The 16408-nt window shown below is 39.0% G+C and overlaps 1 protein-coding gene across 1 annotated transcript; it reads left to right on the plus strand.

Moving 5' to 3' along the window:
* The first annotated feature begins 1469 nt into the window (after nucleotides 1-1469).
* On the plus strand, nucleotides 1470-15996 carry taldo1 (transaldolase 1). Its single transcript, XM_061815244.1, has 8 exons — nucleotides 1470-1669; nucleotides 6532-6655; nucleotides 6801-6908; nucleotides 9062-9193; nucleotides 9411-9586; nucleotides 13753-13950; nucleotides 15342-15487; nucleotides 15554-15996. The coding sequence occupies exons 1-8, from the start codon at nucleotides 1570-1572 to the stop codon at nucleotides 15584-15586; spliced, it is 1017 nt and encodes a 338-aa protein (XP_061671228.1). The 5' UTR covers nucleotides 1470-1569; the 3' UTR covers nucleotides 15587-15996.
* The last annotated feature ends 412 nt before the right edge of the window (nucleotides 15997-16408 follow it).

Below are 16408 nucleotides of genomic sequence, written 5' to 3' on the forward strand. Positions count from 1 at the left end.
TTCACCCCTACTTCACGGTTTTTCACTTTTTGGGGGTGGGTCTGGTACCAATTAACCGTGAAAAATGATGGTTTACTGTTTAACTAAAGGCTGACTAAACCCGTGTATGAAGCCCTAAATGATCTTCAAGCAAAGTTTTACGATGATCAATTTCAACACACACACACAAAACTCTGGTTTATCTAATCTTGCTATTTTCATTTGTTATTGTGTAAAAATATTTGTAAAAATACAATATACATTTTTTTTTTTTTTGCTTTTTGTTTTGGCCTCCAACTTGAGGCAGCACCTGCATCTGATTCCTGCTCCAAGCTGTGCCAGATGAATAACATCCTCCTCTTTATGCACCTCATTCTGGAAAAGAATTGAGTAAAATAGCTGCCTGTTTCACTTCATTTTCACTATTACTAACTTCAAATGCCAGCTCATGATGTACCCCGCCTCCTGCCTGCTGACAGCTGGGATAGCCTCCAGCACTCCCACGGCCCTCATGAGGATAAGTGGCTCAGATAGTGGATGGATGGATACTTCCACCCTGAAAATAATAAGCAGAATAATACAATTAAATGATAGAACTGATCACAACTTGAATTCTGCAAAAAAAACAAAAAAAAAAAAACGGGAGGAGCGGGAGAATCGTGATTTTAAATAAATAAATATATATATATATATATATATATATATATATATATATATATATATATATCCATCCATCCATCAATTTTCTAAGATGTTTTTATCCTTGCGAGAGTTGTGGGGGTGCTGGAGCCAATCCCAGCTGTCAACTGGTAGGAGGCAGGGTACTCCCTGAACTGGATGCCAGCCAATCGCAGGGCACATAGAGACAGACAACAGTCGCACTCACAATCACACTTGGGGCCAATTTAGAGTCTCCAATTAATGCATGTTTTTGGGACGTGGGAGGAAACCGGAGTGCAGAAAGAAAACCAATACATGCAAGGGGAGAACATGCAAACTCCACACAGGGAGGGGTGGGATTGAATCCTGGTCCTGAGCAGAACTGTGAGGTCAACGCTTTCCAGCATATCCACCGTGCCGCTTTTTTAAATTTATTTATTTTACATGTATATGGGCTAAGCGTTGCAATGAAAATACACGTTGAAATGGGGTGGCAATGAAATCAAGCAGAGGTTTAAAAAAATCAAATAATGATAATAAACAAAATATAATGCCTGGCCGGGAATCCAGCAACCTCAAACCTCTGATTCTACAATTACCCTGGTCTGTACTGGAGGGCACTTTGCAAGCATTCCACTCAAATGAATGAAATATTCGTGTTTGTGTACGTGTATCTTTTTTTCTTTTTCGTTTTCTTTTTTTTTTAACTTGAAGCCTTGTCCTGTAACTGTACTTTGCCACCATGTGGACAGCACACGCGTTTGTTGACGTTCTGGTGGCCCAGGCGCGGTCCCGGCGGCTGAACCTCGGACATGATGCGCGCTCCCGGCGGCTGAACCTCGGACGTGATGCGCGCTCCCGTGACTTGCATTCCGTGTCCGCTCACGTGCTGTGTGTGTATAAAAAGCGGTCGGAGCCTCCCTGCTCATCATGCTCACTGTGTCTCCAGACAAACGGCGAAAGATGGAGTCGGCGCTCAACCAGTTGAAGAAGTTCACCGTGGTGGTGGCCGATACGGGCGATTTCAACGGTAAAATGCACGCTTCAACCAGCGGCTAATGGTAGCCGGTTAGCATGCTATTGCTAGATTAATCATTAACTCGAACGACCGCCGTGTTAATAATATACTCGATCGAAACTGTTACACATGCTAGCATCGAGCGGACGAGCCTCGTGTAGTTCCGCCAGTCAACGTTTCTGGAAATTGATTTAATATCGTAATCTATAGTTGTTGAAGTAATAGTAATCCGATTAGATTTATAATGTTACCCATCTTCTCTCGCATTAGTTGCGTAGGTTGTGGGCCAGTTCAGGAAAAGTTTTCATGCTGCTTAGTAACTAAGCAAATAAAGTTTTTAAGTTCAAGAAAATTTAATTAACTTACTGACATCCATTAATTTTCTCATGTTATTTAATTTAAACGCATGCGCACGAATAAGGAAAAAAAACTGTGACCCAAGTTGTTCCACACAAAAAGCATTTATTTTTACTTCCTGGTTTGCCTGCCTTTTGCTGAGCATGTTTTCCATGCCATTAAATTTCCAACTGTCGCGCTTGATGAGGAAATAAGTTCAGAAATTCAATCAGGATGTGATGCAAACTCACTAAGTCTTGCAGTCAGGATGACGTGCAGGTTCTCGACAAGCCTGTGTTTGGAAAACAAAAAGATTTCAATCGCAATATAATCACATTTCATTTTGTGTCGTTAGATGACTTTGGCTGAATTAGATTTTATATCCAGGCATTGTTATTGAAAAGTCACCACTGGACCAGAGTGCACAGGAGTTTTTTCTTTTTTAAATGACTGGCTTGGTTTAAAATGCAAGTCATTCTTGTGGTATATATTATCATTTGTCTGTTTCCCCTTGTTTTTATGAGCTAAGGCATCTGTCAACTTGAAGACTGTCATTTTCCATTGGGGAGGCTGAATGTTGCTCATGTAAGCCAGTTTTGCGACCCCCGTTCCTCGTCACTGAAATGTGCTGCCAGTGTCGGTGACTTTTCTTAGAGATATCTTTTGCAGCGCCTCTTGTAATTTAATCACTCTTGTGAGCGATTTCCCTCTGGATAACCATCTTATTTCCACGTGTAAGAGAAGCGTCCGCATCCATCTCTCCACAAAGCTCCTCAAAAAAGCGCTTAAGGGTGTGTTTTGATGTTGTTAATAACTTTTTTTTTTTTTTTTTTTTTCCCCCCTTGGAAGTTGTAGGCTCTTCTTCGATCTCTTCACTGGACCTTTTCCCCATTGGAAAGAAATTTTTCAAAGATGTTTTTTTTTTTTTTCTTTCTACCTTGTGGGGGTAAATCTGGCGCTCAAGTGACTGAGATGTAACCCAGAGAATCTGGTCATTTTTCAAAATAAAAGATTTTCAGACTCTGATAATGAATACAATGGAACTAATAAATTATAACCTCTGTTTCCCGGTACCAATTGAACCACGTACCGGTAACTGTCTGCAGCCCGGTGGTTGGGGACCACGGTCTTTTTTTTTTTATTCACCCATGGCATAGATGAATGATATATTTGTAGTAAAGATCTTTTTTTTTTTTTAATGACCAAGAGATATTGGATAATTGCCTGTGGCATAAATGATAATCTCTATTCCACACACGCAAAAAGGGACTTTGATGTTACACCGGAGTCAACCACTTTCAGACTTTGCTCCTCATTTTTGTTAAATTTATGAACTGTGTAGCATGTGTCATCTACAATGTTTTATAAATATTAATCTTTGGAGAACTTGGTGTAAGAAATTTCTCAGCTAAAAGGTAATGAAAGAGTAATGCACACAGGTTTTGATCAATAGTAAGAGCTTGAAAGAACGGGCTTAGCTTTTCTTCCAGGAAATGTTTCATTAATTACTGTTGCGACACAAGTGCTACACAACACTTTTGTAATTTTGAGGCAACACTGTGTACTTGCTTAATTCTTGTTGTGTAAGTCAGGCTTGTTGGAAATGTTGTGAAGTACTCAACAGCATTTTTTTTCTTTTAAAGCAGATTGTATACAGTATTTTCACCTTGAAATAATCATTCTATTGTTTTGACTTACACCATATGCAAAGGTTCACTTGTACCCCCATCTTTCCAGTGTTTGTATTCCTACACAGTGCTTCCAGAACACTATTATTGCTGAAGTAAAAATACTACTCTCACAATAAAAAAAAAAACTGTGCAGACAAATTCTTTCCACTAATTTAACAGTAATTAATTGGTTTTACTGAGCATTTTAAATTGCTGCTGTTGTAACGAACACTAACACAAATATTCCCTACTAAAAGAGATTGAATCTCAAAATGCAGGGTTTAAGGGGAGCCCTCCATGTCCCATGCCAATGTTCATAAAGACAAATTTAGGGAGTTAGATGTTTTTACCACAATTAATATTGTTGTATGCTTTTATACAATAGTTTGAATGAGATTTTGCACTGATCTGATTGCCTTGATCTGTGTTTCCTGATAATTTGCGTTTCAACCTGAACAGATACTGCGTTAATGTCATCCATCCATTTTTTTTTTTTCTTCCGCTTCTCCGGGTCGGGTCGCGGGAAAGTAGCTTCAGCAGGGATACCCAGACTTCCCTTTCCCCTGCCACTTCTTCCAGTTCTTCTGGAGGGATCCCGAGGCGTTCTCAGGCCAACCAAGAGGGTGATCAAATTAGACGTCATTGATCAACTTTGCAAAAGGCATTTTCTCAGTGTTCTCTTTTTGCACAGTATATATGAATCCAAAGGCTAGTTATATTTAGTTTTGTCGTGTCTTTTGGCAGTCTTGTAATTATCAAACGGTAACGTTATTTTAAACAAAAAAAAAAAAGTGTTGGTGGCATGGGACAGAAAACACGCTTGAAACAGATGCATAATGGGTGGATCAGATTTACAAGACAACTTTTTCACGATTGGATTACGTCAGACTACGGCAATAAAATATTTTTCCGATACCACCACATCCCATAGTTTGCAATACTGGGCTTTATCTTGACCACTCAAATGCAATATACTTAACAATGCGACTTAACCAACAATGGGTCACCGTGTGTGTTTGTAAAAACAAAATTGGTGGTCACTGTTGCTCAGGAGAAGACTTGAATTCAAGGATTTCTTGCGTTATGGTCACATACTCTTAATGCAGTGACACTTGGCAGCAGGCAACAAAACGTTATATAACCTAGAAAGTTAGTACTTGCACTCACGGTTGTTCTTGTGTGTGTGTGTGTGTGTTTTTTAATTTAATTACAGTAAGTCAGCACCCATTATTTTTAATGTTGGTCTGAGCTGAGTGGAAAGTACTTTTAAAAACCCTCAGTAAACAATACACAAGTATATGCAGGAAATGAACAAGTCATTTAAATGGACACATGGCCCCATCTTGTAATTGGTTATCGGTATTTTAAATTCTGCGATAGGATCGTATGGAGCCTTGTTTGAATAGTTTGGAAATTTTAACGGGCCAATATTTGCACTGTATTGATACTTTTGAATTCAGTCAGATTGTATAATGGATTTGGATATTTGAAGAAAAAAAAATCAGGTCAAATCTCCACCTACAAAGCAAACCGTACAAGGAGCTAATGAGCCTCACATATAATCGCAGTTGAAGTAATCTATGGGTACTTCCTCATGATTGGAAGAGTAAACTGTTGAAGACTTGCATAAGAACAGTGGGAGATTTGTTCACTAGTGAGTTGGCAGCGCCGACTGGTGCTGCTCAGGCTGCCACAATGTAAAGCTGACATGCAACGGACTAAATGAAAAGGTGCTTCACTATTGAGAAAGCCAACCCAGCATTTTAAAATGCTGTTTTGTTGGTTTCATTGTTGAAGTCGATCGCTGCCTCTAAGTTAGATTCTAATCAAATGTAGATCTTCAAACGGTATTTCATATGCATGATCTACAGTTTATGTGGGATATAAAGTGAAGTTAAAAACTGATCATGTCATTCCTTCCTCACGTGGATTTGCTTTTTGTGATTGTTCTCTTTCAATGCTTCTAGCTGGAAACACAGCAGACTGTAGAACTCAAGTTACTTTTTGATAGTTAAACCGGGGTAATAACATTGTTTTATATTTTGTGAAGCATAAGTTAAACATTTGATGCAAAATTTATAATTATTTAAATACATATTGTACTGTACTATCACTCACAAAAAAAGTTTGTCAGGAGTCTTCATCTGACTGAGCAGGTTTTGGAGCACATTGTTGCATAGTTGTACTCTTGGTGGCACCTTTTTGTATATTGCCAACTAATTTGTAGGAAGCATATTTTTATCCAGGGTTGTTCGAGCTGTGATGTTTAGTGATACACCAGTCAACATAATTACATCCCAGCAGATTTCTCCCAAAGCCCAGAGTTTCCTTTCAGGATCAAGTTATTCCAATTTACAAAATATTCCCAATGTGGGCCACTGATTTGTCTGACAGGATGCACATTTTCCCGTACCACTTAGCCTCACTAGGGTTGTGGGCATGTTGAAGTCTATTCCAGCTAATGCTGTGCAAGAGGCAGGGTACACCCTAAACTAGTTGCCAGCCTATTTCCCGTGTGTACACACACACACACACACACACACACAATTATAATTGATTCTACTAACAATTTAGTTTTTGCAGTCAGTTCAATAACAACATTCTGAATATAACTCAGCTAAATTGATGGAAATCATGCTTTTCTATGTTTTTAACTGCCTTTTTTTGTCAACATTGTAAACGCATCAAGACAGAATTCAACTTCAAACAATCCTTGTAGGTCGTGACTGATCATAAACTTGTAAATGTCAATTTGCAATGTAGGCATTCGTCATCGATTTGGCTGTATGCAAATAGCGTAATTATCATCAGTATATGTGTGATTTGGATGATATTTTGATTGAACCTCCTCAATTCAATTTCTTCCAGCCATTGATGAATACAAGCCTCAGGATTCCACCACCAACCCATCTCTGATTCTTGCTGCTGCTAAAATGCCAGCCTATCAGAGCCTGTTGGATCAGGCCATCAAATACGGCATTGCCAAGGGCGGGTAAGAGGTTAAGGTCCAATTTTGTTTTATGTATCTGCACAGTTATATCATGCATTTAGGTTTTCATTTGTAGGCCAGTTAAAAAGACCGCTCTGCATTAAATCGTAGAAGAAACTGACTAGAAACCTTTTTCCTTACTGTTTAGAACTGAGGAGGAGCAGATCGCCAACACCATGGACAAGCTGTATGTGAGTTTTGGTCTTGAGATCCTCAAGAAGGTCCCTGGCAGAGTCTCAACTGAAGTGGATGCCAGGTAGAGGCACATGTTGTCAAAAGCTGCCAATTGTGTTTTTTGGATGAAGCTAGTATTTTAAGATTGGAGTACATTGAGTTCATTTGCATTGGCTTGCCTTCGGTAGCTTTCGTGCTTTTTGGCCCTTCCTGTTAGTATATTAGTCAACTAGTGTTTTCACGACACTTACATAAAGCACCTCGATTCCAGTACTGAAACGTTACCACAACAAAAAGCAGCGGAATAATAACTGACAAAATAACTTCAATTCCCATGGTTTGCATTTAATTAAAAAAAGGATGGTAATTACAATGTTTTTGATAAAAGAAATAAATTTTGAACATTTTTTTTTTAACTTTAGAACAGTGGCTCTCAACTGTCCCCCTTAGACCTGCATTTTCCTATTGTTGCAATCGTGACCCACTTTCATTGAAGTTAACCTTTTAAAAATAGCCCCTAAAAACGTGTATAGTATATTATAATTTTTAATTCTGTTTCAAAAGAGTTTGCTGTACTGCATGTACGGTCACGCCCGCGCCCCATCGCACTCGTAAATCTGCACAGTCGAGCACAAAAAATCAAATGCGTAAAATTTGTTACAAGTAGGAAAAAATAGATATTGAAAGACGTTTCTTATTTTGTGTTCTCTTGACATTAATTTACGTGTTTATTTCATAAACGTTGGTAATAGAACAAGCCTGATCCTAAACAATCAGTATTTACCTGGAAACAGGAAATGCAAGTTAAACGTACTGAGCATGTACGGAAGTGATGCCATTAGCACACGTTCCGAGCTGCTTCACGTACTGCAAGCACATTTACGTTGAAAGTCATCAACATAATGAGCCATGTCAAAGGAAATTCAGTTACACCAGGGGTGCTCTATGCGTCGATCCCGCGGCAGTCTTGGTTGATCGTGCGACGACGTGCCCAAAAAAAGATCATTGGACTATCATCCACCTCTTCGCCTCATTCAGGCATTACCAATACGTCGAGCGCATGGACATAAAAGCGTGTTCTAGCAAGCCGGCCTCCTATTTACGACAGTTGTGGTGATGTGTGCGTGCATCCCGCCTCCCCGGTCAATCATGAGAGGCTGGCGGCTTGAAAAGTTGATCTTGGTGGTGGGGGGGGAACAAATCAGGGCACCCCTGAGTTACATTGAAAACATTTCTGGGATATAACACGGGTAATGTTTCAGTATCTAACTATAATGTATGAGATTGTGATTTACTTTGACTTGATATAAGTTCTAATGTTAGACTAGTCTAACCATATATCTAAATGCCAACGGTCATTTTCCCCGTTGTACGTGTATCTTGAAGTTGAAAACCTTTCCCCTCTCCATGCTTTAGGAAGATATAATCTATTGCTAGCTATGATCAATTGATTGACAATAGATACCGCCGTGAATTACGCTAGATTATAACAATACATATATTGATTTAAATAAAATGATTTGATTATATGAATATTTTAGTTTTGAAGTTGAATGTCTGACCTCTTTAAAAATGTCTGTGCAGTGTCAATTAGAATTATGGTATTGGGTAACTACTACATAATCAGGTATAACAACTCGGGAAGTTATTTTAAGGGCTTGAGATTCCATCCCTAATCACACCCGCAACTTTATATCTGCGGGCATGACTGGCGGACCACACCCATAACTTTAGATCTGTGGGCATGACGGACCACACTCGTACATTTCTCAAATGTGACTATGTAGTGCAAAATTCATATTGATTGCCAGGCTTTTTCCCAGCCAAAGGTTGTATTTGTATAAAATGGTGGTCCAAAGTAATTTTTCCATTTTGGTATAGCTCCTTTGTGCAACCCGACAGTGAACATACATTTGTCACAATTTTTTTTTTAATCGTAATTGTGTCGAACATCCATGCAGGCAAGGGACAAATGTTGGAAACTGGTCAATCTTGTCTGAAGTTTACATACCATAAACCATAGTATATGGTTTTGCTTTGCAATTAACCCTCTCTGGACCACATAAAATTTAGCAGAGAGACAAATGTGATACTCTGGACTTAAAATTTTTAATTAGATTAAACCTGTTGCAAATTTGCAACCCTGCCCGGAAAGGGTTAAAATCTGTATCATGACCCTAAATCACTAGTATAATCAATGCTATTCATGACAATTTTAATGAATGTATTTTGCAGACTGTCTTTTGACAAAGAAAAAATGGTGGCCAAGGCTTTGAGGCTCATTGCACTCTACGAGGAAGCTGGGATCAGCAAGGAGCGGGTGCTGATCAAACTGTCATCCACGTGGGAAGGAATCCAAGCTGGCAAGTGAGTATGTGGTGTGACATCAGCTTAATTTTTGTTATTTATATTGTTAGGCTCTCAGCAGGATGAGCCAAAACTATTTGCTTTCTGGATTTGACAAACTGTATTTCCGCCCGATGGCAAGCCCTGATTTGTGACCTATAAAATAATTTTGATTGATTCAATGTGTAGTGTTTTTGTTTTGATCTGTATGACTAAATTGTATTCTATTCTATTTCAGAGAGCTTGAAGACAAGCATGGCGTTCACTGCAACATGACCCTGCTTTTCTCTTTTGCACAAGCAGTGGCCTGCGCAGAAGCAAAAGTAACTCTCATCTCGCCCTTCGTGGGGCGCATCCTTGACTGGTACAAGGAAAACACAGACCGCAAAACCTACGAGCCCCATGAAGACCCAGGTACTGTTTTTTGTGAAACGAATATAAAAAAAGGCTTCTTTATACAAGCGCATTATGTGGCCGTGCTGGTGTCACTGCAGATCTCCTGCACCCAATTTGCCTTCATACTTAGTGGCACTGACACCAAAAATCACATTTTAATATGGGTATTGTTATCAAAACGACAAATAATATTAATCACTTTGATAATACCAGTCGAAAAAAGTGAGCTTGGAGCATTTTATAAAAGCACAAAGTTGCATAAATCTGACCTGACACAATGAGCATCCCAGTGGCAGCCATATTTGTCTGTGACGTCATGTCCAGACATCACACTGGATCCCTGGCATTGAAAGCACGCTGTGCCCAATGCAATGGCAGATAAACGAGTGATTTTCAGATATTTCTGAGCCTGAAGCTCTTGTTTTTTTTTTTTTTTTTTTTTTTTTTTTAAAGAAAACTTCTCAGAAGCAAGTGAAGCGACCAGGTCCATTTTACCATATCGTTTTGAGCCATATTTAGACGATATGTGGATCACATCTACACTAACAGCAGGCTTCCCGCCAGACACAGACGAGGGGTCCGATGAAATATCCAAAATGACTGGCCCATAATTGTTCAATTTTCCTAACCCTTTTACAAGTCTTGTGTATGTAGCGTACTCAGGAGGACCCATGCCAGGTGAACTAAATATCATGGATGCCATCTAAATTAAACTACAGCTATGTTTTGTTAATATTTGTTATTCATTCTTTATTCTCCTTTCTTACGTACTTTTAAGTTATGACTCAGAGGTTTTTAAGGTAATTATTACTTCTGAGAGAGGGATGCGGATTTCTAGAATGTTCCTGTAAGAACAAGGATGGCTATTGACTGAGTTTTTTTTTTTTCTTTTTTTTTTTTTTTTTTTAATTACTGCTGCTTTCAGACAAGTACACAGACGCCACACTGCCTTCCGTCTTCCATCACATTTCCAGAATATTCACTGGAAATAACATTCGCCTATTTGGAGCGTTCATTCAACTTTGACTATACGTCGTTTGGCTAGTTGGCTCATGTTACACGCTACTAAATTGTCTTTGTACTTCTATTTTATGATTTTGTGTTTTATCATATTGTGTTTTAAATTCTTAAACGCAATACAAGTGTTATATTTTGCTGGTTTGATCAAGGGGGTTTTATTCTAAATTCACATGTAACATATGCTATAAACTGTGAGACAAATTAGTTACCCCCCCCCCTCCTCCCCCCAATTTATATATAATTTATTTTTTTACTGGCTCCCAGTGACTACCTACCTGTGATTTGGAACCCACAAAGCTCTTGTCCTTTGCATTGTCCTTTTTTTTTTTTTTTTTTTTTTTTTTTTTTCCCCCCAACACAAATCAGGTCTTTTGGAAATGAGTGAATCCATTCTCCAGAGTATTCGAGCGAAATTCAACAACATAATGAATTAGCATTTTGGCTAATGCGGAAAAAACAGCTAATTTGTCGCCTGTACAACAGGTAAATACACTCGACTCCACAGCTGTAAGTGGCTGCAAAATAATTCACTTCCGGCTTCTTCTTTAATCCAACAGTCAAAAGATTTGTCATTGTGGCAGGTGGGGGGAAAAAAATGGATTTTATGGCAACATTCTTATGTGCAGTGAACAAACGGATGATTCCATCCTGGCTTTTTTTTTTTGTTTTGTTTTTTGTTACTACCATACTAAATTTCATGTTTTAGGTGACAGTGGCACTTTAAGTGAAACCCACGTGCTCAGTTTTGAAAGTGTAATGCAGTTCTTCGCCAAGTCAGGGGTGTCGCTTCGGCTAGTATTGGCTAGGCTGACAGGGTGGGTTGGCTCGGATGACAGGGTGGGGTTTCCTCAGTACACATTGATCATTTCCAGTAGCTGCTTTTATTTTCCTTTCTATAGCAATGAACAAAGCACCAACAATGGCGACCGTTGAAGTGTGTTTGTTTAAACAAAGGGACCCTAAATGACCAGATGATGCGTGTAATTATACTGCAAAATTGATCGAGAAGGTGGTGACAAAAGTGGTATGTGGAGTGGAACGGTGAGTGTTAACACAGCATGTGATTAAATGGGCCAATCAGGAGAGATGGTCTTACGCTGTGTAGGAACTTTTTGATGTTTGCGCGGCAAGCTATGCAGAGGTGCTGTGCAGGGCAATGTGTAGGTTACATGATGCATTGTGGGCATTGTCAACCACAGCAGTATAAAGTGGCCTTTAGATGCTTATTACTGTACTTTTAAGTGTGATTTCCTCTGTGAGGATAGTGTCTAGCACTGAGTTTGCCTTCAATCTCAATTTCCAACTATAATACATTTTTGGAATTTTTGGTTTTTTTAAAGGCAAAGTCCTATGGAGAAAGGGTGGTGGGATGAACATACAGAGCAGATTTAAAGCCAGTGAGCATTAAGCAAGTGTGTAGTCTGCTTCATTCAGGCATCCACTTTTCAGCGCTTGGTTTGCATGATAGGAGATATTGTGACTTTTTGCACGTTCTTTAAATGTAAATACTGTTATTAGTGAAAATGATCTTTACACTCAGTCAAACATTGAACCAGTTGGCTCCAAATTTGACAAAATGTAAACCGTGTGCTACGACAGTCAGTTGGTAGGTTTGTTAGGGATATCTCAATCCCATTTTGTCGTTTTTTTGTTTTCCACTCACTTGAATTTGGTCTGCTGATACCTTCAATACCTTGGCAATTTGTCAAGAACGCATCCTAGTAAATTTTTTTTTTTAAGTCTCGTTTTAAGTTAGGGGATCCTAGCATTGATACATTTTTTTTATATAAGGCTAAAAGTCTAAAGCAGCAGTGGCACAAATTAGATCGTTTTGTAGCATATCAGAAGTGCTGCATGAAGTAATAATGCAAACAAACTGTATTTGAAAACTTGTCTGTTCTGTTTAGTGCTGTAGCGAAATAAAGATCTCACATGGTCAATTTCACACAGCACAGTATTGAAGTAAAACAATAATCCTTAACGCCACCTTTAAGAGACCATCTCATTCAGTCACGGTCTTTATTTGTATAGCCCCAAATCAGTCTCGCACAATTTAAAAGGCTGTTGGCAATGATTGACATTGCCTATTCTAAACCCTAAATAAAATCCCATCTCAATGTAGTGTGGAATATAGAGCGACTGCTGCAGTACTGTATTAAAATGAACAGATCTCAGTTCCAAGGAAAACAGTTTACAAACACTACATGTCGCTGTTGCATTGTCACTTTCCAAATGAAAATGCCTCCTGACTGCAGACATTCTTTCCCAAAACAATACCTTCACTTTGACTCTATCCTCAACTAGTTCCACTGCAACTAATCTTCTCCTGGTGTTTTTGCCATCCCACCAACAACATAACTGTGAATCACGGTCACCTTGGTGGATAGCTAGACTTTTATGTTTACATCACTCAGGCCGAATTGTCTTCATTCATTAAAAGAGTAGGTTGTACCAGAAGCTCTGCTCAGCTTCTGTGTTGTCATGGTTGAAGTGTGTCGCCGAGAAATGACCTCATCAGGTATCACTATTGCTTTGGTCGCAGATTCATTGACAAAGCTGCTTTTTTCCTATCATCTCACTTTGTAACGAGGAGTCTCTTTTTTTGGGAGTCATATTTCAAGAAAAAAGTGCTGTTCAACGTCGTTAAAGTTGAACATCCATAAATGAGCATCTTAAAGAAAATCCTGGGAAAATTAGCATTTTTTTTTCTTCACACTACCTTTTTGGTATTTTTCACACCAGCATATAAAAATTGTACCTTTGTGTAATGTCAAACTAATCCGCTACTGGTACACTTGACAGTATGTGTACCTTTTTTTTAAAAAATAAAAGTCCTTTTCAGATGAAAATCACATGATTTGGTTGGGACAATCCCATTTTTTTTTTCCTTTTTGGATGGTGATAAAACTTTTACATAAATGGAACAAATATAAATGCATCTTTGCAATCAGGGGAAAAAGGACAATACGCTTGAATGGTCTATGTATGAAAACATTTATCGACATCTCTTGTAACTTGAATGCAACTGCTAGTCTGGTTTGGTTGCGCCTCTGTGAAGGTCTGGTTTCATTTTGACATGGTAGACTTGGGATTGTGTTTTCTTTTTCATGAACATCCTCATTCCAATGCTGACTTTTTTTTTTTTTTTTTTTTTTTTAAACCAGGTGTACAGAGTGTGACAAAGATATACAACTACTACAAGAAGTTTGGTTACAGCACTGTAGTTATGGGCGCTTCCTTCCGGAACACAGGACAGGTTAAAGCCCTCTGCGGATGCGACCTACTCACCATCTCTCCTGGGCTGCTTGCAGAACTCAGCCAGGACCACAGCACTGTCACACAGATGCTTAATGTGGAAACAGGTACTGCATGTGAAGCGTCTGTTTCATTCCATCTATCGATCCATTTTCTTAGCCCCTTATCCTCACGAGGGTCGCAGGAGTGCTGGAGCCTATACCAGCTGTCAGCGGGCATGAGGCATGGTACACCCTGAACTGGATGCCAGCCAATTGCAGGCCACATAGAGACAAACAGCCGCACTCACAGTCACACCTATGGGCAATTTAGAGTGTCCAGCTAATGTTGCATGTTTTTTGGGATGTGGAGGTAAACCAGAGTGCCTGGAAAAAACCCACATGGGCACAGGGAGAACATGCAAAGTCTATATAGGCAGGGCTGGAATCAAACCCTGGACCTCAGAACTGTGAGGCCAACACTTTACAGCTGATCCACCGTGCCGCCTGTTTTATTCCAAAGCTTAATGTTGTTTTTGTGAAAAATTACAATCCATCAGGTTAAACATCAGCAAAATAATACAACGATGCTGCATTTTAAGCCACCTGGGGAAAGCGCTATTAACATGTCAGTGTTTGATGCAGTTGACCAAAAACTGTAGAGAGAGCTGTTCAACAGCTGAAACCATCAATGAGATATTTTGACACAATGCCATCAACCAATTGCTCACTTAAGTCTGGAGACTTTCCTAAAGCTCTTAAAATAGCTATTGTTAAGCCTCTTCTTTTTTTTTTTTTTTTTTTTTTGGCAATTCTGGTTTCTTCTTACATCCCCAAACCATGCATGGTAGGTTAATTGAAGACTAAATTGTCTGTCATTGTGAATGTAAGTGCAAATGGTTATGTGCCCTGTGATTGGCCGGTAAGCATTTCAGTGTATACCCTGTATCTTGCTCAGTCAGCTGGGATTATTACCAGCGCGCCCACAACCCTAGTGAGAATAAGCGTTATTGAAATGTTTTGGTCTGGCAAATAAATTCTATTTTCTATCTGGCAAATTGATGCTATCTCAGCAATATTGAAAGTGAAGGCAAGCTTCAGTTTTGATATTTTAGCGACAAAGTTGAAGTCAAAGCACATAACTTTCTTTGGCAGTCCAGATGAAATGTGGCGTGCCGCTTCTGCCCCCCAAGGCCTTGAAGTTTATATCAGTTTATGTACACCAACCATTAGTCTTATTGTCCTGGAAAAAAATCCAGACCATTCTTACCACAATATACTGTGGCTGTCTGACAAGTAATATTTTCTTTTGTCTTCAAATTCAAGCGGTAACAGTTCTTCTTTCACTTGTTGCTATATCATGGTTTTGAAGATATTAGCATCATTAAATTTGGGGCTAACTTACTATTGCACTTAAGATATTTGACTTTTATATAAACACCACGCCTGTTATTTATTTCACAACAAATGGAATATAGTTTATAAAAAACAAAACTTTACACGACTTTTTGTATCTACAGCAAATGGTTGCAATCTACTAAAGGTCCACCTGGATGAGAAGGAATTCCGCTGGCAACACAATGAAGATCGCATGGCAGTTGAAAAACTGTCGGACGGCATCCGCAAGTTTGCTGCAGATGCGATAAAGCTTGAAACCGTGATCAAAGTAAGACTTGACATATATTTTGGTTACTGCGCAGTTTCCTTAAGTGTTCTTAAACTTTCGTTTCAGGAGAAGATACTTCAAGTTAAGAATGGTCAATAAGAGACTTGGGCCATACCCTGCTGCACTGACGCAAAGTTTTAAGAGTCAGGACTCTGCCTTGTTAGCGGGCTTCGACTTGAGAGGAATTTCAAACTACCAGAAAACATTGTCTGTCCCTTGATAAAACTCAAGAAACCTTCCTCATGAAAGACCAACTCCCACCCACTCTTTGGATGGAGATAAGTCTTATTTTACCAAACATTCATGATTGGTACTTAATCCTGACTTATTTTGTGGATATTTAACCAGAGGGGGGTGTAAATCATTCCAGAAAGTTGCATTGTGAGACTATTAGAGAGGATCACGAGCACTTAGTCAATTCAAACACGCTTCCATCAGCCTAGTGGGAATAAAGCAAATATTTTGTTTGTTTTCAAGCCAAGAAATATAATAAATATTCATTCTAAGCAGCTGAGTGGTTTCTATTGTTTTCCAAACAAGTACTGTACACTTGAACGTAATTGTAGGTACCCCTATTCAATGAAGAAAATTCCTCAATGGTCACAAATAGGTTTAATGTAACAAAGTGGTGCTGAACGTAACATATTTAAGTGCCTTCACGTCAGAATCATTTTTTAATTTTTTTTTCTCCTACTTCATGTTTGCACCTGTATGGGTTGTCATTTCAAGGCAAAAGCCTGAATACCACTTGAAAATTACAGGATTTGAAATAGCTGCTAGTGTGATGTAGTTTGGTTAATATATTCTTATCTTATACCTGACCACGTCATGGTTCATACCTGGACAGTGAACTCAGCCGAATAGCGACATTGCTTTTCCAAGTTTGAAAGACTCAATCGCTGCCGGGCTATTAAAATACAC

This window comes from Syngnathoides biaculeatus, chromosome 3, assembly GCF_019802595.1.
Source record: "Syngnathoides biaculeatus isolate LvHL_M chromosome 3, ASM1980259v1, whole genome shotgun sequence".
NCBI lineage: Eukaryota > Metazoa > Chordata > Actinopteri > Syngnathiformes > Syngnathidae > Syngnathoides > Syngnathoides biaculeatus.

Coding starts and splice junctions, on each gene's coding strand:
- taldo1 (XM_061815244.1), top strand. CDS start 1,570: ATGCTCACTGTGTCTCCAGACAAACGGCGAAAGATGGAGTCGGCGCTC. Junction 6,909..9,061: donor TCAACTGAAGTGGATGCCAG/GTAGAGGCACAT, acceptor TGTATTTTGCAG/ACTGTCTTTTGACAAAGAAA. Junction 9,194..9,410: donor GAAGGAATCCAAGCTGGCAA/GTGAGTATGTGG, acceptor ATTCTATTTCAG/AGAGCTTGAAGACAAGCATG.